Below are 22333 nucleotides of genomic sequence, written 5' to 3'. Positions count from 1 at the left end.
CCTTTTCCTGAGTACTTGCACACAAGTTTTGCGTATGCATACTTCAGTTCGTCTGGAAAGGGCTGTTTTGAATTCTTGTTCGCAAGTTGAACAGCACGACTGTATTTGACCACGTACACCAAATCGTTCTTTCTGGAAAAGTCTGCCAGCCGTTCAGTATTAAGGTCAAGGTCGGGGAAATTGGGGGAATCCCTACTAATACGCATGCGCACGTTTGTATCAACATGGCAGTCAACGAAAATGGCAAGGCACGTGTGCCGCTCAAAAAGAAAGTAGACACGGAGGGGCGTTCTGCGCCTTTTTCAGATGGTGAAATTGCTGTACTCTTGACAGAAGTGTTTTACGAAAGAACGGTTATTCTGTCCAAATTTCAGAACAGTCTAACTGTTAAACATAAAGACGCTGTCTGGTCCAAAATTGCCAAAGAAGTGTCGGTCGCTCTCTCTCTCTCTCTCTCTCTCTCTCTCTCTCTCTCTCTCTCTCTCTCTCTCTCTCTCTCTCTCTCTCTCTCTCTCTCTCTCTCTCTCTCTCTCTCTCTCTTACGACACACGCACACACAGACAAACGTACACTCATGCACATACTGACACTATGACACAAGTGACACTGACGGCACACATAAACACACACACACCACACACTGCACACACACGCGCGCGCTCGCGCGCACACATATACACACACACACGCACCCATACACGCACGCACACAGTCACAAACAAATAACCACACACTCACTCTCTCTCACTTTCTCTCATTCTCTCTCAATCTACACTCATACACACACTGAAACTATGATGACACAAGTGACACGTCACACACACACACACACACACACATACACACACACACACACACACACACACACACACATACTCACCGTAGTGACACACATATACACACGCGCGTACAGTTGAAAGTCAAGACATGATATGATTTTTTCAAAGCATAGGAAGGTTTCTTTTGCAAATGAATAAAATTAACACAGAGGCAAAACCCGGTTTTTGCAGCCGGAATGCAATTGCGGAGGCTTAAAAAGGAAAAGATTAATAAAAAATATATAGCTCCCGGCGGAACTTGAACCCGGAGCAAATGAACGAGAGTCCGGAACCGTTACCACTGCACTATGTTACTCGTGTAGAATAGAGGCATGATGAAAAAAGGCATTCTGAGTTATTCAGTCGTGCTGGTTTGAAAGCTCGCCACCTTCGCCGAATGACTCGAGCACGTTTTTTTCGGTCAGTACTGATCGAACTGTCGCTTTTGAGTCACTCTGTTTTAAGCATTTCACCTAAATTAAACAAGAATGTCACAGTCCGTGTCTATGGTGCAAGGTAGGAGACCGTCTCATTGTAGCCAAGTTACGACAGTTGCTCGATTGACGCATTTCACGTCTTCGATATTGTGTCTGAGATAATTTCCCAATGAGCTGCCTTTAAAAACGGACTGTCCTGCAATTGTAGTATGCGCTGGAGGTTTCTTTTGGATGGGTATCTTCTGCATGCATTTCGTGCAAATTTCCCTGAATGCAAACCTGAGTTGCCAGCTTTGACTTTTGTTTGTTCTGGGTCATTGGCCACCACTCTTTCATTCCCGCTTATACGAGGGGGTTACTGTGTTTATATGAAAATGGGCGTCGTTGTGTGCATGTGTGAGTGTGTGTGTGTGTGTTTGTGTGCGTGCGTGCGTGTGTTTGTGTGCGTGTGCGTGTGTGTGTGTGTGTTCGAGTGTTTAAGTGTAAGTTTCTGCTATTTTTTTTTGTCATTGCTTTATCTCTCTGTGTGTGTGTGTGTGTGTGTGTGTGTGTGTGTGTGTGTGTGTGTGTGTGTGTGTGTGTGTGTGTGTGTATGTATGTATTTGTGCGAGTGCCTGTCTGCCTGTGTGTGCGTGCGTGCGGGTATAATTGTGCGTCTGTTCCTTCATACGTTTGTTTGCGTGTTCGCGCGTGCCGTGTGTGTGTGTGTGTGTGTGTGTGTGTGTGTGTGTTTGTGTGTGTGTGTTTGTGTGTGTGTGTGTGTGTGTATGTGTGTGTGTGTGTGTGTGTGTTTTCGATGTTATGTGTGTGTTCGACGGTGTGTGTGTGTTCGACGGTGTGTGTGTGTTCGACGGTGTGTGTGTGTGTGTGTGTGTGTGTGTGTGTGTGTGTGTTCGATGTTATGTGTGTGTTCGACGGTGTGTGTGTGTGTGTGTATGTGTGTGTGTGTGTGTGTGTGTGTGTGTGTGTGTGTGTGTGTGTACCCACTCCCCACACTATGATGAGCTGACTATATTTGCGCCTTGATATTTTATTCATGTTCTTACGTTTTATGCTGTTTATTGTGATTCACCACACCCGAGTTTATCGTAATTGAGATAATAAAGTGTTCTATGTCTATGTATTATGTCTAATACACATGCACACACGCACGTAGGCTACAAAAATCCAATCTTGACTTTGAACTTTATATAAACATACATCCTCTTCACAATTAACGAGGACAAACGTAATTTACAAACACCTAAGTACAACAATTTTTCTGTTTTAAAAATTCGGACACACATTTTCTCAAATAATATGAAATTCGCTGAACTTATCTTCTTTTCACTACACCTTATATCTTGATTCCCAAAAAATGGAGTTCTGCCTTTTTAAATTTACCAGTAACACAAACATTCGCTCTGACCAAACTATTTTTGTCCAGCAGTTTTACCGATACACAATCATTAAAAAAACACTACAAAAAGAGTTTTAAGTTAACCGACTTCGCTACCACATAAACAACCTTTTTTTTATTGTCCCCAACATTCTGGTCAACGAAATCATTATTATAGACAGTCATTCTATTTAAGGACAATTATCACAGCTTTCGTTCAACCAGTTAAAAACAACAATTATAGTAAAAGCTACAGCGCGATCAACGTTTGCCCATTTACGAACTCGCGATGAGATTCGTTTCTTCTGGTCACCAAGCCTACCGTTTACAAACGCATGCCCACTAATTGGGATTCCCCCAATTTTCTCGACCTTGACCTCAGAACTCTCGAAGCCACTACTTCGGCGTTCAATTTAGCTCGTGCATACCGAGTAGCTGGCAACTTTGCTTTCGAAGTTCCCACTTCCAATGTCAAGGGCCTCTCGCTTGACATAATTATACGACGATATCGCATCTCAAGGGTCCTTACCCATCCAAAAGAAACCTCCAGCGCATACTACAATTGCAGGACATTCCGTTTTTAAAGGCAGCTCATTGGGAAATGATCTCAGACACAATATCGAAGACGTGAAATGCGTCAATCGAGCAACTGTCGTAACTTGGCTACAATGAGACGGTCTCCTACCTTGCACCATAGACACGGACTGTAACATTCTTGTTTAATTTAGGTGAAATGCAACAGAGTGACTCAAAAGCGACAGTTCGATCAGTTACTGACCGAAAAAAACGTGCTCGAGTCATTCGGCGAAGGTGGCGAGCTTTCAAACCAGCACGACTGAATAACTCAGAATGCCTTTTTTCATCATGCCTCTATTCTACACGAGTAACATAGTGCAGTGGTAACGGTTCCGGACTCTCGTTCATTCGCTCCGGGTTCAAGTTCCGCCAGGACTGCTATATATTTTTTTTATTAATCTTTTCCTTTTTAAGCCTCCGCAATTGCATTCCGGCTGCAAAAACCGGGTTTTGCCTCTGTGTTAATTTTATTCATTTGCAAAAGAAACCTTCCTATGCTTTGAAAAAATCATATGTCTTGACTTTCAACTGTACGCGCGTGTGTATAATTATGTGTGTCACTACGGTGAGTATGTGTGTGTGTGTGTGTGTGTGTGTATGTGTGTGTGTGTGTGTGTGTGTGACGTGTCACTTGTGTCATCATAGTTTCAGTGTGTGTATGAGTGTAGATTGAGAGAGAATGAGAGAAAGTGAGAGAGAGTGAGTGTGTTGTTATTTGTTTGTGACTGTGTGCGTGCATGTATTGGTGCGTGTGTGTGTGTATATGTGTGCGCGCGAGCGCGCGCGTGTGTGTGCAGTGTGTGGTGTGTGTGTGTTTATGTGTGCCGTCAGTGTCACTTGTGTCATAGTGTCAGTATGTGCATGAGTGTACGTTTGTCTGTGTGTGCGTGTGTCGTAAGAGAGAGAGAGAGAGAGAGAGAGAGAGAGAGGGAGAGAGAGAGAGAGAGAGAGGGAGAGAGAGAGAGAGAGAGAGAGAGAGAGAGAGAGAGAGAGAGAGAGAGAGAGAGAGAGAGAGAGAGAGAGAGAGAGAGAGAGAGCGACCGACACTTCTTTGGCAATTTTGGACCAGACAGCGTCTTTATGTTTAACAGTTAGACTGTTCTGAAATTTGGACAGAATAACCGTTCTTTCGTAAAACACTTCTGTCAAGAGTACAGCAATTTCACCATCTGAAAAAGGCGCAGAACGCCCCTCCGTGTCTACTTTCTTTTTGAGCGGCACACGTGCCTTGCCATTTTCGTTGACTGCCATGTTGATAGAAACGTGCGCATGCGTATTAGTAGGGATTCCCCCAATTTCCCCGACCTTGACCTTAATACTCTCGCTGTCACTACTTTGGCGTTCAAGTCAGTTCATGCATTGTGAACAGTGTTAGAAAGTTGACTTCGGGAGTTCCCACTTCGAAAAGAGGCCTCTACTTCCAGTGTTTCTTACTTCTAGTTCATGCATACGGGCCCTGAAGTAGTCGCAAACTACCCTGAGTTACTTCCTCGCTTTGCTTCGAGGTAAACCCTTTTTCCGGCCCATGCATACGAAAGTGAGGCAAGTACTTCCGATGTCACTCAAAACTTCGGGAGTTGTCGCGAACTTCCCCCATAAGCATATGGGCCCTGCTGAGTGACAACTTCGGAACCTACATAAATTTCATAGCAAACTTCAGTACAGAAGACGAAAATGAGCGCTTGAATGTCCAGGAACTGCGCAGTCCAGGTAAATGGAGCAATGACGCTGCAGATCTTTTACCTCAAGCACTTGCCGATTGGTCCGAAAGGGTGGTCAGAATCTACTCCAGTGATCCCTTCACACCTGTCATAGACGTGCTTCCAACAACTGGAAACAGCGATGACACATCCATCACATTGGCCTATGTCGCCCACGAGCCGACCCTCTATGATGCCTGCCATGTACGTTCCAGACCAGGGACAGTCACTGCAAAGTCAGCAACTACTCCCTCCACAGCTGATCAGGACAGCCATCCAGTGAACCCCTCCACAGCTGATCAGGACAGCCATCCAGTGAACCCCTCCACAGCTGATCAGGACAGCCATCCAGTGAACCCCTCCACAGCTGATCAGGACGGCCATCCAGTGAACCCCTCCACAGTTGATCAGGATAGCCATCCAGTGAACACCTCCACAGCTGATCAGGACAGCCATCCAGTGAACCCCTCCACAGCTGATCAGGACAGCCATCCAGTGAACCCCTCCACAGCTGATCAGGACAGCCATCCAGTGAATCCCTCCGCACCTGACCAAGACTCCCATCCAGTGACTTCCTCCACAGCTGATCAGGATTGCCATCCAGTGACTCCTTCCGCACATGACCAAGACTCCCGTCCAGTGACTTCCTCCGTACCTGACCAAGACGCCCATCCAGTGAATCCCTCCGCACCTGACCAAGACTCCCGTCCAGTGAATCCCTCCACCCCTGACCAAGACTCCCGTCCAGTGACTTCCTCCGCACCTGACCAAGACGCCCATCCAGTGAATCCCTCCGCACATGACCAAGACTCCCGTCCAGTGAATCCCTCCGCACATGACCAAGACTCCCGTCCAGTGAATCCCTCCGCACATGACCAAGACGCCCATCCAGTGAATCCCTCCGCACCTGACCAAGACGCCCATCCAGTGAATCCCTCCGCACATGACCAAGACGCCCATCCAGTGAATCCCTCCACCCCTGACCAAGACGCCCATCCAGTGAATCCCTCCGCACCTGACCAAGACTCCCGTCCAGTGACTCCTTCCGCACCTGGCCAAGACTCCCGTCCAGTGACTCCTTCCACACCTGACCAACTTGACTCCCGTCCACTAGCTCCTGTAGACACTGCCCCAATAACTCCCAGAAAACAGGGATCGTACAACACACCTCCAAAGAAAAGAATTGTGAGGAAAAGGGAAGCAGAACCAGAAAAATGGAAAAAGAATGTAAGAAAAGTTTTGCACCTGGAAGGTAAAGAGTACATTTCCCAAAATGGCAGTACAGTTCCAGCCAAAACAATGGGACCTGTTGATTGCTCGAAGTGCAGGTACAGGTGTACCCAGAAAATGTCATCGGACCAACGCTTAGAATTGTTTCAGACATTCTATGCACTGGGAACGTACGAGCGACAAAAGGACTTCGTTTGTACGAATGTAAAGCAGAAGAAGACAGTCACAATTTTAGGTGAAGACAACCAGCCTTCTCAGAAAAAACGTCAAGTGTGCCGTGTCTTCACGTTTACAGTCGAGGGAACAGTCCACAGGGTGTGTAAGAAGTTCTTCCTCTCCACATTAGCCAAAGGAGAAACGTATGTCGACCATGCCCTGGAAAACACTTGCGGTGGTGTTTTCTGTGCAACAGGACGGCGGGGAAAAGCTCCTCCTCACAACAAATTCAGCGAGGAGTCTGTTAACCAAGCAACAGAACACATTTCTTCTTTTCCTGTGGTGGAGTCCCATTACACCAGAAAGGACACACAGAGAATGTACCTACCATCAAACCTGACCATCAAGAAAATGTACGACTTATACCTGGAGAGGTGTCAACAACAAGAACAACGGCCTGTGTCACAGAAAAAATATCGACAAATCTTTAATGAAAACTTTAACTACTCTTTCCATACCCCCAAGAAAGATCAGTGTGCCATTTGCGTCATACATGACAGCAAACTCAAACAGGGCACTGCATCAGACGAAGAGAAGCAGCGGTTTAAGGAACACATTGACAGGAAGAACAGGGCCAGAGACGAGAAAGACGGAGACAAAAGAGAAGCAACAGCTAACCCTAGCAAACATGTTGTCACCATCGACTTGCAAGCCGTATTACAGGCGCCTTGTGGTCTTGTAAGCCAATTGTATTACAAGAGGAAACTGTCAGTGTACAATTTCACCGTGTATTCACTGGCAGACAAGAAGGGGACCTGTTTTACGTGGGATGAGTCGGAAGGGAAGAGAGGTTCTTGTGAAATTGCTACGTGCCTCTACATCTACCTGTCTTCTCTTCCTAAAAGTGTTGAGGAAGTCACAATTTTCTCCGACTGTTGTTCTGGGCAGAATCGCAACCAATACCTGGCAGCTGCAATGGTACATGCTGTGAACAACATCAGCAACATCAAGGTCATCCGACACAAATACCTTGAAACTGGCCACACGCAAATGGAGTGTGACAGTATGCATTCGGCAATCACCTTTGCCAAAAAGCACACTCCCATCTACACACCGTGTGGATGGGATATTATTTTGCGTATGGCGAGGCGAGGACAGCCCTATGTTGTCATTCCATTGAAGCACACCGACTTCCTGGACGTCAAGCAACTAGCTTGTTCTGCAGTGCGAAACACCAAGACCGACATCAATGGTCAGAGGGTCAATTGGCTGACCGTGAAGTGCCTGCAGTTCGTCCAGGGAGAGGAGGAACTGCTGTACCTCAAGACCTCGTTCGATGAAGAGGAATACAGGGTCCTCAGGTTGGTAACCAGCGGCAAACGAGGGCGCACGTCATCCTTGACAAAGACAACAATTGCCCCCCGTTATTCATCTAAACTGCCTATTTCCGAGGCCAAAAAACGGGATCTGCTTTCTCTCTGCAAGTCGGCCATCATTCCTGAGCAACACCACGATTACTACAAAGCGTTGCCTTCCTCCACATCTGCAGCTGACAAGCTTCCTGAACCAGATCTTGAAGAAGAGGACGCCGACTCTGACTAGAGAAAAGTACTCTTTGTTTTATCGAACTCTCCGATTGCGCGAGTTGTATATATCCGACTGTCTCAGACAACAGAAATGAATTACATGTCATGTACGAACATGACCGTGTTAGACTATGTCTGAAAACAAGAACAAAACGTCTAAGTAAGTAAAAAAAAAAAAAAAGTCTACTTTGGTTTGGAATGTTTCGAATTCGTGACAAGCGTTCGTTATTTTGAATCGTTTGACACAATGTCTTTAATCATGTGGGAGCTTTTATTGTGTGCTGTAAACCGAAAACTGTGGTGTTCACGTACACAGCTCAAGCGTCAAAGTCGTGCAGTTTCACTGTCAGGATACTATGTGACAAGACTGTTTACCAAGAAACCTCACACAGGTTAAGCAGACACATTTATTATGAGTTGTGTTTTCTGTGCAGAGGACAATAATGGAACAACGTCATGTAGCTGCCGTTGTCACTCAGTAAGTCAGTTATTTCATTTCCCTTTTTAACTTCGAATTACTGAGCCAACAATTTCTAACCAAGAATCCCCCCAAAGCTGGCAACAGTTCTCTCGCATCATCATTTTCATTTTTATTAAATATGTTTTAGGAACTTGTATTTTTCCTTGGTAGTTGTTTTATTTCTTGATAGTTATCATTTCTTTTCTTGTTGCAGATCACAGTTTGTTAGAATCATGTGTATGTTGCACTTCTTTGTTGTTTTGCATGAATGTTTATTGTTCTCCGTGTTGATATTTTATTGAATGAAATGTTGTTGACTGGTATTAGTATTAGTTCTGATGTCAGCAACTACTCCCTCCACAGCTGATCAGGACTACCTACTAACTGATTAACTACAGTGAACCTGTACTATTCTTGTAATCAAAAATGCTTTTTGCATTTACTAAATACGGCTTTATTGCACAGACGATGTGTTTTGTTGGGTTCTCTCAGGTCAGATTAAGGGCCGTTGTTGTACACTTGTCACAAAAAGTCAAGGAACAACTGACATATTCACATGGAAAAAGCAAACAGCAATATCTTCATAACCCGAAAAACGAAATCAACCAAACTTGGCTAATGCACTGACAACAACTCGCAAATTGTCTAGACAGCATCATTGGCCGCATGTGATGCACGGACGCGGTGCTAGGCAGGCGGAAAGTGCAGGCCCTCCACGTCAAAAATGCGCCTAAATTCACTGGCTCAGCAGAATGAACATTGGTACGGAACATCGGAACTGATCATGGCACGTGCTAGGCGGACGTCTGGGCTGTGAAACTCACCGCACTGAAAGCCTTTATAAGCCAGCGTTTCACAGCTATGGTCCATTCCAACACCATGGTCCAGAGACGATCGCTGCCAGATGTCGACAAAGGACGAGCCCTTGCCTGGCTTCAGCGCGGCGCCACCTACCGAGCTGTTGCCCACCGACTTGGGGTGTCTCCATCGGTTGTCTGGAGGCTACAAGAACGCTGGAGAACGACTGGACGGGTCCAGGACAGGCCAAGATCTGGGAGACCAAAAAAGACTGATGCAAGGGCTGATCGTTACATCGTCCGCCAGGCTCTGACGTCACGCACCATCACTGCAGAGCGCATCAGGGGGCAGCTAAGGGTGGCTACCAACATTCAAGCCAGCACGCAGACCATCAGGAACCGTCTCCACAACGTGCGGCTCCGTTCCAGAGTACCAGCCAAGAAGCCCAAGCTGACTCCAGTCCACAAACGAGCCCGCCGAGACTGGTCTGCTCGTCATTCGAGATGGACACGTCATCAATGGGCCACTGTTCTCTTCAGCGACGAAAGCAGGTTTAATCTGATGCATCCGGACAAGCGGCTGTCCGTATGGCGACGAGAAGGCGAACGGTTTAACCAGGACTGTGTCCAGGAGGTCCTCGCGTATGGTGGAGGCTCCGTGATGGTATGGGGAGGCTTCTCTGCCAACCATAAGACCCCCCTGTACCACATCCAGGGGAATCTGACCGGGGCACGCTACAGGGACGAGATCCTGGGTCCGATTGTCATCCCTTTCCTGCAACAGCTGGGACCCCAGGCCACTTTGCAGGACGACAACGCCACACCGCATCGCGCCAGGGTGGTTGGGGCCTTCCTGCAGCAGCAGGGAGTTCACAGAATGGAATGGCCAGCCTGCAGCCCAGACTTAAACCCAATCGAAAATGTCTGGGATCATCTTGACAGGCAGCTGCGAGACAATCACCCTCCCCCAAACACCCTTCAGGACCTGCTGGCATACCTCCAACATGAATGGCAAAACCTGGACCAGCAGCTCCTCAGAAGACATGTGCAGTCCATGCGTCGACGCTGCAACGAATGCTTGGCCCGGCGGGGTGCCCATACCCATTACTGACATTGTTTTGTTGACATGAGACAGTTGTGACTTTTGAAATTCAACACGCTTGCAGTGAACTGAGTTTAACTCATCATTCCGTTATTGGATACCAATGAAATTTGCCACATTCAATGTGTGGCCCAGAAGGTGTACTTTGGTGTAAACGATTAATAAATTGGTGAAATCGTTTCGGAGATATGACTTTTTGAATTTTTGTTCCTTGACTTTTTGTGACTAGTGTATAATGCGTTCATGCTATTTGCTTTTTACAAAAGTCTGTTAGCAAATCTTTCTGCACAAAGCCCGTATGGCAAGTTACAGTTTTAAAGTCGACCGATATCATGACGTTTACTGCAGTGGCCAAACCCTATATCCAGATACGGTCCTATTGCAGACACTCAATGCACACGCTTTTTCCCCTCTTTAGCTGTAAGTGAAATTAAGGCTGCAGCGCTGGCAGGTCCTGTAAACAAACACCCAGTTCTCGGCGTGCCTGGGAAGGGGAACAAGAGATAAGGTGATAAGGCTCCCGCTATCTACTGTGAATTTCTGTTCAGTGGCCTGCATTAGGACCGTATCTTGTGTATGCCTTAGAAAAACGAATATTATGCAAATACAAGTGAACAAATCGATAAAGTGTTTCTTGAATAAAGAAAGCTGAAGGAATAGTGTATGTTGTGATAATAATTTTGTTATAAGCAATGAACTGTGTGTTTTGTTACAGAGGAGTAAACATTCATTTCGCTCCACTGTAAAATTCCACAAAACCTTGCTACGGCCTTTAGGCAGGCAACCCTCGATATGGCTACAAGGATATCCACCAAACTGCAGAAAATGTTTATCTGGTCGTCGACCTTTCGTCCATTGCCACACGTGAGCTCTGCACGTGACGCATGCGTTATCAGTGGCTACAATGTCAAAATTGCTCATTTGGCATGACCACTCGTCATGCTTCAGTGTAATCTCGTGAAACTCGTCTGGCCGGCGTCATCTGGCCTGGACAAGGCAGCAGTGGTCCAGGGAGCTCTTCTCCGACGAGTCTCGCTACACGCTGTCCTTCAACGACGGCCGAATTCGCGTCTGGAGACGTCCTAGAGAGCGCTTCAGCAACGCTACCGTTCTGAAGCACAACAGACATGGTGGCGGCTCCCTGATGGTGTGGGGTGGATTCAGTCTTCACCACAGGACACCCCTACACCGTGTCCAAGGCAACCTGACTGGCATCGCGTACAGGGATGACATTCTGCGTCCCATAGCCACATCAGTCCTTCAGGCCACCGGACCTGGGTCAGTATGCATGAACTAGAAGTAAGAAACACTGGAAGTAGAGGCCTCTTTTCGAAGTGGGAACTCCCGAAGTCAACTTTCTAACTGTTCACAATGCATGAACTGACTTGAACGCCAAAGTAGTGACAGCGAGAGTATTAAGGTCAAGGTCGGGGAAATTGGGGGAATCCCTACTAATACGCATGCGCACGTTTCTATCAACATTTCAGTCAACGAAAATGTCAAGGTACGTGTGCCGCTCAAAAAGAAAGTAGACACAGAGGGGCGTTCTGCGCCTTTTTCAGATGGTGAAATTGCTGTACTCTTGACAGAAGTGTTTTACGAAAGAACGGTTATTCTGTCCAAATTTCAGAACAGTCTAACTGTTAAACATAAAGACGCTGTCTGGTACAAAATCAAGTTGCCAAAGAAGTGTCGCTCTCTCTCTCTCTCTCTCTCTCTCTCTCTCTCTCTCTCTCTCTCTCTCTCTCTCTCTCTCTCTCTCTCTCTCTCTCTCTCTCTCTCTCTCAGTCTCTCTCTCTTACGACACACGCACACACAGACAAACGTACACTCATGCACATACTGACACTATGACACAAGTGACACTGACGGACGGCACACATAAACACACACACACCGACCACACACTGCACACACACACACACGCGCGCGCTCGCGCGCACACATATACACACACACACGCACCCATACACGCACGCACACAGTCACAAACAAATAACCACACACTCACTCTCTCTCACTTTCTCTCATTCTCTCTCAATCTACACTCATACACACACTGAAACTATGATGACACAAGTGACAGGTCACACACACACACACACCCACACACACACACCCACACACAGTGACACACACACACACACACACACACACACACACACACACACACACACACATACTGGTATAACATACTGTGTCAGGACTTTGTGTTTACATCATCCACGTCAGGACTCAATGAAAATAGTACTGTACCGTGTTTGAGCTTACATTTTCAAGCAGTGAACATAGTCTTAAACTATTTTCAGAACATGGCGATGCTCAAATGGTTATAATTATCAAATACTAATACCTTGTTATTTGTCATACCATGTGAGGACTCATTCTCAGGACCTGTACACACATTTTGCATGTTTAGGTCCAAGCAAGGACCCAGTTACACATGTTGCATGTTTGAGTCCAAGCAAGGACCCAGTTACACATGTTGCATGTTTGAGTCCAAGCAAGGACCCAGTTACACATGTTACATGTCTGAGTCCAAGCAAGGACCCGGTTACACATGTTACATGTCTGAGTCCGGGCAAGGACCCAGTTACACATGTTACATGTTTGAGTCCAAGCAAGGACCCAGTTACACATGTTACATGTTTGAGTCCAAGCAAGGACCCAGTTACACATGTTAAACGTGAGGACTGCAATTTAAGTGTCATGAAAGTAAAATTTAATCAACACTTCACGTTTCATAACCGGACAGGTAGCTAGTAGATTGATATGTTTGTGAACACCTTGTGTGCCCTAAATCGAAAGTGTTGTAAAATGGGGGATTTAGGGCTACATTTGGTATGTTATTGTTGTTGTTGTTGTTGGTCTCTACTGTCTGTAATTTTGTTGTTAAGGCTGGTAGAGACTTAACACTTGACATAATGTTCTGTGCGGTTATTTTTTCTGGAGGAAGATCATATTACGTCTTCAAATGACGTACGATGTTCCATTGATAAACGTGTTGTTACCATAGACGCTTACTTTATAATACCTTGAAGAAGAAACGTACAGAGAGAGAGAGAGAGAGAGAGAGAGAGAGAGAGAGAGAGAGAGAGAGAGAGAGAGAGAGAGAGAGAGAGAGAGAGAGAGACAGAGAGAGAGACAGAGACAGAGAGAGAGAGAGACAGAGAGAGATAGAGAGAGTGAGAGAGACAGAGAGAGACAGAGAGAGAGAGAGAGAGAGAGAGAGAGAGAGAGAGAGACAGACAGACAGACAGACAGACAGACAGACAGGCAGACAGAGAGACAGAGAGAAACACAGAGACAGAGACTGACAGAGAGAGACATAACATTACAGAGAGACAGCGAAAGAGCGACAGTGACAAAGAGATCGGTGGTGGTGATTAACATGAATCAGCAAAATCCAAATTGAACCATATCATATTAAAGTTTATTTCTTGATGTTTGTGCACATATACACACACGCACAACTTGTGCGAGCCTGAACATAACAAATGAAAACGACGGATAACTGCTTAACTTTTTTCCAAATGAAAGTCCACACAAACAACAACAAAAGCAGCTTTGGTTCATAATAGCTAGGTACCTGAAATCGATTACGAAACACCATGATTTCCAACATTTGGTACATCAGGCCGGTTTTCTTATGAAGTAAATTAAATGTTACAGATACGTTTGTGTAGTACATACAATCAATGGATTAAAAAAAAAACGTTTCTGCAGAACAATCCAAAGCTACACATCAAACGATTTCGTTCTGGCATCATTGTAAACTGAGTTCAATTTTTTTTAAATAAGAGGGAAACCCTGCAGCTGTGTAATTACTGACCGCCTTAAAAATCCATTGATTAACCGATGATTCATCAGGTGAGTCAATACAACAGTGTACACTAACAAATAAGAAGTGGAAACACAATTTCTTGAAGAATGCAAAACATAAACACTATGAAAGTCATTTAGTCAAAACGAAATCATCAATAGACATGTACATAGATATGAAACTCTCTTTTTCAATATGAGATACTAAGATGTAACCTCACATTGTACACACGCAGTAAAGAACATGACTTCAATAAGCCTTCTTATTCTCATTTATTTGTGTTGACGAGTCATCTTTGAGAAATTTTAACATGGTAAGTTCAAAAACGACTCCAGAATTGTTTTCAATTACATCGGCAAAACAAAAAAATAAAAAAATCTCCAGCAAGCAAATTAAAACAAAACAAACCAAAACTGACATCGAAACATGTGTTCACAGTGTTAGGAAAATGTGTTTTAAACTAAAAGTGAAGAAAGAAAAAAAGAGAGAGAGGGACAGAGACAAAGAGAAAGAGAGACAGAGAGAGAGAGAGAGAGAGAGAGACACACACACACACACACACAGAGACATAGAGAGACACAGAGAGAGAGACAGAGAGAGAGAAACAGAGCGAGAGAAACAGAGCGAGACAGAGACACAGAGAGAGACACAGAGAGAGACAGAGAGAGACAGAGAACGAGACAGAGAGAGAGAGACACACACACAGACAGAGAGAGAGACTACAGAGAAAGAGATGGGGAGAGAGACACAGAGAGAGAGACAGAGAGAGACGGAGAGAGAGACAGAGAGAGAAAGAGACAGAGAGGGAGAGAGAGACACACAGACAGATAGAGAGAGGCAGAGGGACAGAGAGAGAGACAGAGAGAGATAGAGACAGCGAGGGACAGAGAGAGACAGAGAGAGACATACACACACACACACTCACAGAGAGAGAGAGAGAGAGGGTGAGAGGGAGAGAGACAGAGAGAGAGAGACAGAGACAGAGAGACAGAGAGACGGAGAGAGAGACAGCGAGAGAAAGAGACAGAGAGGGAGAGAGAGAGAGGGAGACAGAGAGAGAGAGAGAGAGACAGAGGCAGAGAGACAGAGGGAGAGAGAGAGAGAGAGACAAAGAGAAAGAGAGAGAGAGAGGGGGGGGGGGGGAGACAGACAGCAAAACAAGTGAGAAATCAAACATGGTGAAAAGTCAATAGACTTACGTAGCTTTACGTAAATCCTGTGCAAGCATGAACTAAAAATGGAAAACATGATATCCATCAACTTCTAAATCACAATAAACTGTCAAGGAAATGAAGACATATATTTAAAAACAACAACACACCAGTGCAAACAAAACACATAAAACACCTGAACTCACACACCAACCCAAAACAAAAGGCTAGCTCGGTATCGATACAGGCTCCTAACCACCAGGCCAGAACCTCAGCAAAACCAAGCTATCTCAATGCAGCAACTCAAGTCGCGCAACAACTCAACTTACAAAACGTCAGCATTTTAAAGTGAAATTTGATAATGATTGTGACAAAGGTATGTTTCTGAACATTGAACAAGAGCAAGAGATACAGGGTAATCATACATACAATGGGACGCATGTTTGTAAACATAGTTAACCAAAAAAATACAAATCAGAAAACCATTATCAGCGTTTACCTTATATATATCATGAAAGTAAACATACTAACAAATAATGATACTTTCCGGAATGTAATACTAAATGGGGTCTTTTGTGTACATAGCGAAGATGATAACCGTTCAAAGCTCATCAAAATGATCAAACCAATGACAGACAGAAAAATGGTATGTACAAAAGCAGACGCCAAAACAGCAAAGGCCCAGCGGCAAAATGTGTCCCAAGTGGAAAAAGCAAACCCACCCAGACATGAAATTGTTATCAAACAAAAATTATTTACACAATTGTTCACAAACTGAAATAAGGCACACTCACAATTCCAGTAGTGACATGAACAGTGGGAATAATTATGTTGTATTCCCCCTTCCAATCCAGCCCCACCCCCCCCCCCCCCCCCCCGCCCCACCCCCGCCTCACGCACACACCCTTCCTCTCTTTTGAGACCCTGTGATGATCTGTTCATAACCTGCGCACATTTCCCTAAGTTGAAGAATCACTCGTTTTTATGGCTCAATAATTGTCAGGGGTCTTAAAAAAGGGGTTCCATTGTACAAGGTTTGAAAAGACAGCACTGATCAGTATTATAAGCAACAGAAGCAACAGCAATGCATCACTGTGTGAAGTGTTGCTCAGTTGGCTAGATATTTGTTTGGTGAAATCAACAATTCATTATGTTCTCTCCTATCCGAAATGAGGCAAAGCAAGGTAATTCAAGCCTCTAATGACTTGGCTTGATTTAAGCAATATATTTTGTTTAATTGGTGTTTAACGTCGTTTTCAACCGTTCAAGGTTATATCGCGACGGAGGGAAGGGGGGAGATGGAATAGAGCCACTTGTCAATTGTTTCTTGTTCACAAAAGCACTAATCAAAAATTTGCTCCAGGGGCTTGCAACGTGGTACAATATATTACCTTACTTGGAGAATGCAAGTTTCCAGTACAAAGGACTTAACATTTCTTACATACTGCTTGACTAAAATCTTTACAAACATTGACTATATTCTATACAAGAAACACTTAACAAGGGTAAAAGGAGAAACATAATCCGTTAGTCGCCTCTTACGACATGCTGGGGAGCATCGGGTAAATTCTTTCTCGTCCCAACCAATATGGGACTCCCCCTAACCCGCGGGGGGCAAGCAATATATACACTGCTCGACAAAAGACATGTCTTGTCCATCATTGTCATCTGAGACGAACAATCATAGACAAGATATGCTTCCGAATACAATTATGGTCAAGACGATTACAACATATGAACTGATTTCAGGATAAAAAATACCACATTTATTGTATATGACGTTGGACCGGTAATTATATAACTAACATACACTACTGGAACAGAACTAACAAGTTCACATTTTGATCTTCACTAATTTGATCTTTGCTACTCAGACCAGTGATTGATTCAATTTGTGAAGCTTTCTTTTCTCTGCTGCAATCATATTCTTTACACAAAATTAAACTGGGTCCATTCTCTTTTCATCAAAATCAGGGATTTCTTTTGTGCTAGCAAACAGTCTGATTTGCCCGGCAACGTTTCGGTGTTAATAAACTTTATCAGGTTCTGACTAATCTGAAATCAGTCCATATCTTGTTTCGTTCCTGGCTTCTTTCGGGAAGTCCTAGCGCAAGTGACACGTCATCATGATCAAACTCTTCATCACTTTCATGAACTTCATTCTTATCTCTATCAGCATGATTTTCTGTGTTTACAATATCTTTGGCTGTATCACACATCTCCCCTTTATCATCATCATCGCCCCTTCCTTCCTTCACATCATCCCTCCCCTCTTCATCAACATCAGTGCCCACATCATCCCTCCCCTCTTCATCAACATCAGTGCCTACATCATCCCTCCCCTCTTCATCAACATCAGTCACAGTGCCTACATCACCCCTCCCCTCTTCATCAACATCAGAGACAACATCATCCCTCACCTCTTCGTTAACATCAGAGACAACATCATCCCTCACCTCTTCATCAACATCAGAGACAACATCATCCCTCCCCTCTTCATCAACATCAGTGCCTACATCATCCCTCACCTCTTCATCAACATCAGAGACAACATCATCCCTCACCTCTTCGTTAACATCAGAGACATTATCCCTCACCTCTGCGTTAACATCAGAGACAAAATCTTCCCTCACCTCTTCGTTAACATCATAGACAACATCATCCCTCACCTCTTCGTTTACATCAGAGACAACATCATCCATCACCTCTGCGTTAACATCAGAGACAACATCATCCCTCACCTCTGCGTTAACATAAGACAACATCATCCCTCACCTCTTCGTTAACATCAGAGACAACATCATCCCTCACCTCTTCATCAGCATCAGAGACAACATCCTCCAGGGGCGGATCAGTTCATTTTATGGGGGGGGGGGGGGGGGGGGTGTTTCCAAAAGTATATTGTGAAGATATGGATGTGAAGGCGCAAAGCGCCGAGCCGACGGCGCAAAGCGCCTAGCTTGCTAGGGGGTTCGGGGGCATGCCCCCCCTGAAAATGTTGAAAAAAAGGATGCAAAATGGTGCAATCTGGTGCATTCTGAGGATGATCATTAGCAGTTTCAGGCAGCCCTCTTTTTTTGTTTTGTTTTGTGTTTGGGATCAGAAATCCCCAACAACAACCCCCCCCCCCCCCCCCCCCCAAAAAAAAAAATATTTTTTATTTCTTGGCTGGGGGGGGGGGGGGTCCGGAAACCCCAGAACCCCCCCCCCCCCCTCGTCCGCCCCTGTCATCCCTCACCTCTTCGTCAACACCAGAGACAACATTATCCCTCCCCTCTTCATCAACATCAGAGACAACATTATCCCTTCCCTCTTCATCAACATCAGAGACAACATCATCCCTTCCCTCTTCATCAACATCAGAGACAACATTATCCCTCCCCTCTTCATCAACATCTGTGTCGGTGTCACCCCTCTCCTCCTTGTTTCTTTTCTGAGCATCTGTCCTTTCCTCTTCTAACTGTAGTCTTCGCTGCCAATCCGTTAACGATGGAAACGTCACCGAGTCATCAGAGTCAGACTCATCTGAAACACACACACATTCATTGCATAATTATTAACTACCTTATGAACATGAACTCACATTTTGCTGGTGCCTCATTTCTTGGACACAATCTGCAGCAACATCAGATTAGTTTGACATCAACCACTAGCTGACTCACCTAACTAGTGCAACTAATCAGACCTTGTAAACTCAAGATGTTGTTTTTGTTTTATGTGTTATGCCCACTATCAGTCAAATGTGAACAAGGTTATGTGGAACTTCATACAAAACGTGAAGTTTTTGGCCTTCAGAACAAATGTTCATAAACTGAAAAGGGCAACATTTGCCTTTGGATTTTGTTTTAACATGAGGCAGCCACATAAGTTATATTTTACAACGATGGTAGTCAAACACTTATCTTAACAAGGGGACAGTTTCGGAACAACACCAAAATAATGACATTAGGAAAAGACGACACCATGCCTAACCCATAATATGGACTGATTATAACTATAGTATGCATCCAAGTTATTTGTTCCTAGCATATAACCACGTCATGTCCAAAACAGACGCTAGTTCTTGGAAAGAAGAAAACAAGTAAGCATAGCAGCGTAGCATAGCATAGTTATTTGGACAAAAACAAAAGTGTCCGTATTGACAGAGAGAGAGAGAGACAGAGAGAGAGACAGAGACAGAGACAGACAGAGAGAGAGAGAGAGAGAGAGAGAGAGAGAGAGAGAGAGAGACAGAGAGAGAGAGACAGAGACAGACAGAGACAGAGACAGAGAGACAGAAAGAGAGACAGAGACAGAGAGACAGAAAGAGAGAGACAGAGGGGGACGGAGAGGGAGACAGAGAGAGAGAGGGAGAGAGAGACAGACAGACAGACAGACAGAGAGAGAGAGACAGACAGACAGACCGACAGACAGAGAGAGAGAGACAGACAGACAGACAGACAGGTAGACAGAGAGACAGACAGAAAGAGACAGACAGACAGACAGACAGACAGAGAGAGAGAGCGACAGAGAGAGAGAGAGACCGACAGAGAGAGAGAGAGAGAGAGAGAGAGAGAGACAGACAGACAGAGAGAGAGAGAGACTGAGAGAGAGACAGACAGACAGACAGACAGAGAGAGAGAGAGAGAGGGGTCACACAGGGGGACCAAAGGAGGGAGTGCAAGGGAAAAAAGAGAGACAGTAGAAGAAACAAAAGGGGAGCGGGTGAGGGGGGGGGCGGATGAGGGGGGGGGGGGGGATGTGGGGGCACAAGACAGGGTGGGAAAAATGCAACACAGAGGATAAAAACAAATAGGATTGAAACAAACAAGGGAGAAGTGAGAGGGAGGGGAAACAGACAACAAGTGTGAGAAGGAGAGATAGGTTGAGGAAGAGAAGAATGGAATACTGGGGAGTGGGAGAGAACGAGAGGATATAAAATATTTTGATTACTCAGTGCTATAATTATAGTCTGGTGGGGGAAATCCATAACTTACGCGGAGATTCATTTTCGTTGATCTGCTGTGGTTCCTGGTTGTCCCCTTCCAAGCCCTTCGTTTGGTTATTTTCGTCCATCATGTCTCTCACAAAATACCCTGAGTTACTTCCTCGCTTTGCTTCGAGGTAAACCCTTTTTCCGGCCCATGCATACGAAAGTGAGGCAAGTACTTCCGATGTCACTCAAAACTTCGGGAGTTGTTGCGAACTTCCCCCATAAGCATACGGGCCCTGGGGTGCGTTGCATAGGCAGAGCGCCACAGAACGTTTGCGAACGTTTTCTAGGCAACGCATAGTTTTGTTGTGGCGCTGAAGCGTAACAATGGCGACCGCTCGCCGAGAATGGTCTAGGCAACGGGTGTTTGCGGGGAGCATTCTGTAACGTACCTGAGAGGTGGCACGCCAGAAACTATTGCACTGTACTGAGCTTGCCGGTTGACTCTCTCTTTCTCTCTATCGCAGTCTCTCTCTCTGTCTTGCTTGCTCTCTCTCTCTCTCTCTTTCTCTGTCTCTCTCTAAGTCCCTCTGTGTCTGTCTCTCTGTCTCTGTCTCTCTCTTTTTCATTCTTTCTTTCTTTCTCCCTTCCCTCTCCCTATGTCTTTCTCTTTCTTTCCATCTCTCTCTCCATCTGTCTGTCTCTCTTTGTGTCCGTATGAAAGTCTCTCTCTCTCTTATCTTTTTTGCTCTCTTTCTATCTATCTCCCCCTTCGTTCTCTCTTCCCCTCCTCATCTCTCTCTCTCTCTCTCTCTCTCTCTCTCTCTCTCTCTCTCTCTCTCTCTCTCTCTCTCTCTCTCTCTCTCTCTCTCTCTCTGTCTGTCTGTGTCTGGGTTTATGTAAAGGCATGTTTGTGTGTGTGTGTGTGTGTGTGCGTGTGTGTCTGTGTGTGTGTGTGTGTGTGTGTATGAGTGTGTGTTAAGGGTGGTTTGTGTGTGTGTGTGTGTGGTTGTGTTTGTGTGTGTGGTTGGGCTGTGTGGTTGTGTGTGTGTGTGCATGTGTGTGTGTGTCTGTGTGTGCTTATGCGTGTTTATGTGTGTTTGCGTGTGTGTGTGTGTGTGTGTGTGTGTGTGTGTCTGTGTGTGTGTGTGTGTGTGTGTGCACGTGTGCATATATGCGTGTGCATGCTCATGTGTGTGAGTGAGTGCGCGCGTGTGCATGTGTGTGTGTGTGTATTTATATGTGTGTATGTGTTTGTAAAGTGTGTGTGTCTGTACGTGTGTGTCTGTGTCTGTGTCTGTGTGTATTTGTTTGCTCTCTTTCTATCTATCTCCCCCTTCGTTCTCTCTTCCCCTCCTCATCTCTCTCTCACTCTCTCTCTCTCTCTCTCTCTCTCTCTCTCTCTCTCTCTCTCTCTCTCTCTCTCTCTCTCTCTCTCTCTCTCTCTCTGTGTCTGGGTTTATGTAAAGGCATGTTTGTGTTTGTGTGTGTGTGTGTGTGTGTGTGTGTGTATGTGTGTGTGTGTGTGTGTGTGTGTGTGTGTGTATGTGTGTGTGTGTGTCTGAAATGCAACAGTTAATAATGACGATGAGACAGAATGCTAAAGCACAGACCCTTTTATATCGTCCTACTTCTTTTTTTTTAATGTTGCTGTGTTGACAAACGTTCTCCGAGCAAACGTCTATGTAATGTTTTTTTTCATCACATTGAAAGAATTTCTTCTGGGTAGAATGAAGCTGAATTAAAATGTAAAAAAAAAAAAAGACCCATTGCTCAAAACATTAAGAAACAGGATGATTTTGGTTCGGTCGTAGAGCTAAAAGCATTACCGAGGAATTCATTGCCAGTGTATCAGTGCAAATTGAAAATCTGTGAAACCTCAGATATAACTTAATAAAACAAACAAAATTTTGATAAAAATAACCAAAATTCACCGTAGTTTTTTTTTTTTTTTTTTTTGCATCTCCCTCTTCACCCAGCCCCAACCCTAATTGATGTGCCCTAAAAGCGCTCAAAAACAGACACGCGTTAGTTTTTCGCTTCAGTGCTTTCTCAGCTGCTTGCTTCAACCGTTTATTTTATTTTATTTTGTTTTGTTTTTGCGGGGAGTATCCCTCTTCATTGATCTTTTTTCCTTTTCTTTTTTTCTGCTTTTTATATTAATTTTTCTACTTTAAAAATATATATCGTTAACAATACTATTTCTA

General features: G+C 44.9%; 1 protein-coding gene across 1 annotated transcript; it reads right to left on the bottom strand.

The window, feature by feature from the left end:
* Nucleotides 1-5153: 5153 nt before the first annotated feature.
* LOC138979476 (collagen alpha chain-like) lies at nucleotides 5154-6293 on the bottom strand. Its single transcript, XM_070352192.1, has 2 exons — nucleotides 6273-6293; nucleotides 5154-6035 (listed from the first exon to the last, which is right to left on the bottom strand). Exons 1-2 carry the CDS (start codon nucleotides 6291-6293, stop codon nucleotides 5154-5156), a joined length of 903 nt encoding a protein of 300 aa, XP_070208293.1.
* Nucleotides 6294-22333: the final 16040 nt, after the last annotated feature.

The sequence above is a fragment of the Littorina saxatilis genome, linkage group LG11 (assembly GCF_037325665.1).
Source record: "Littorina saxatilis isolate snail1 linkage group LG11, US_GU_Lsax_2.0, whole genome shotgun sequence".
Lineage (NCBI taxonomy): Eukaryota > Metazoa > Mollusca > Gastropoda > Littorinimorpha > Littorinidae > Littorina > Littorina saxatilis.
The sequence above is the reverse complement of the archived record's forward strand: the minus strand, read 5'-3'. Positions and strand labels throughout refer to the sequence as shown.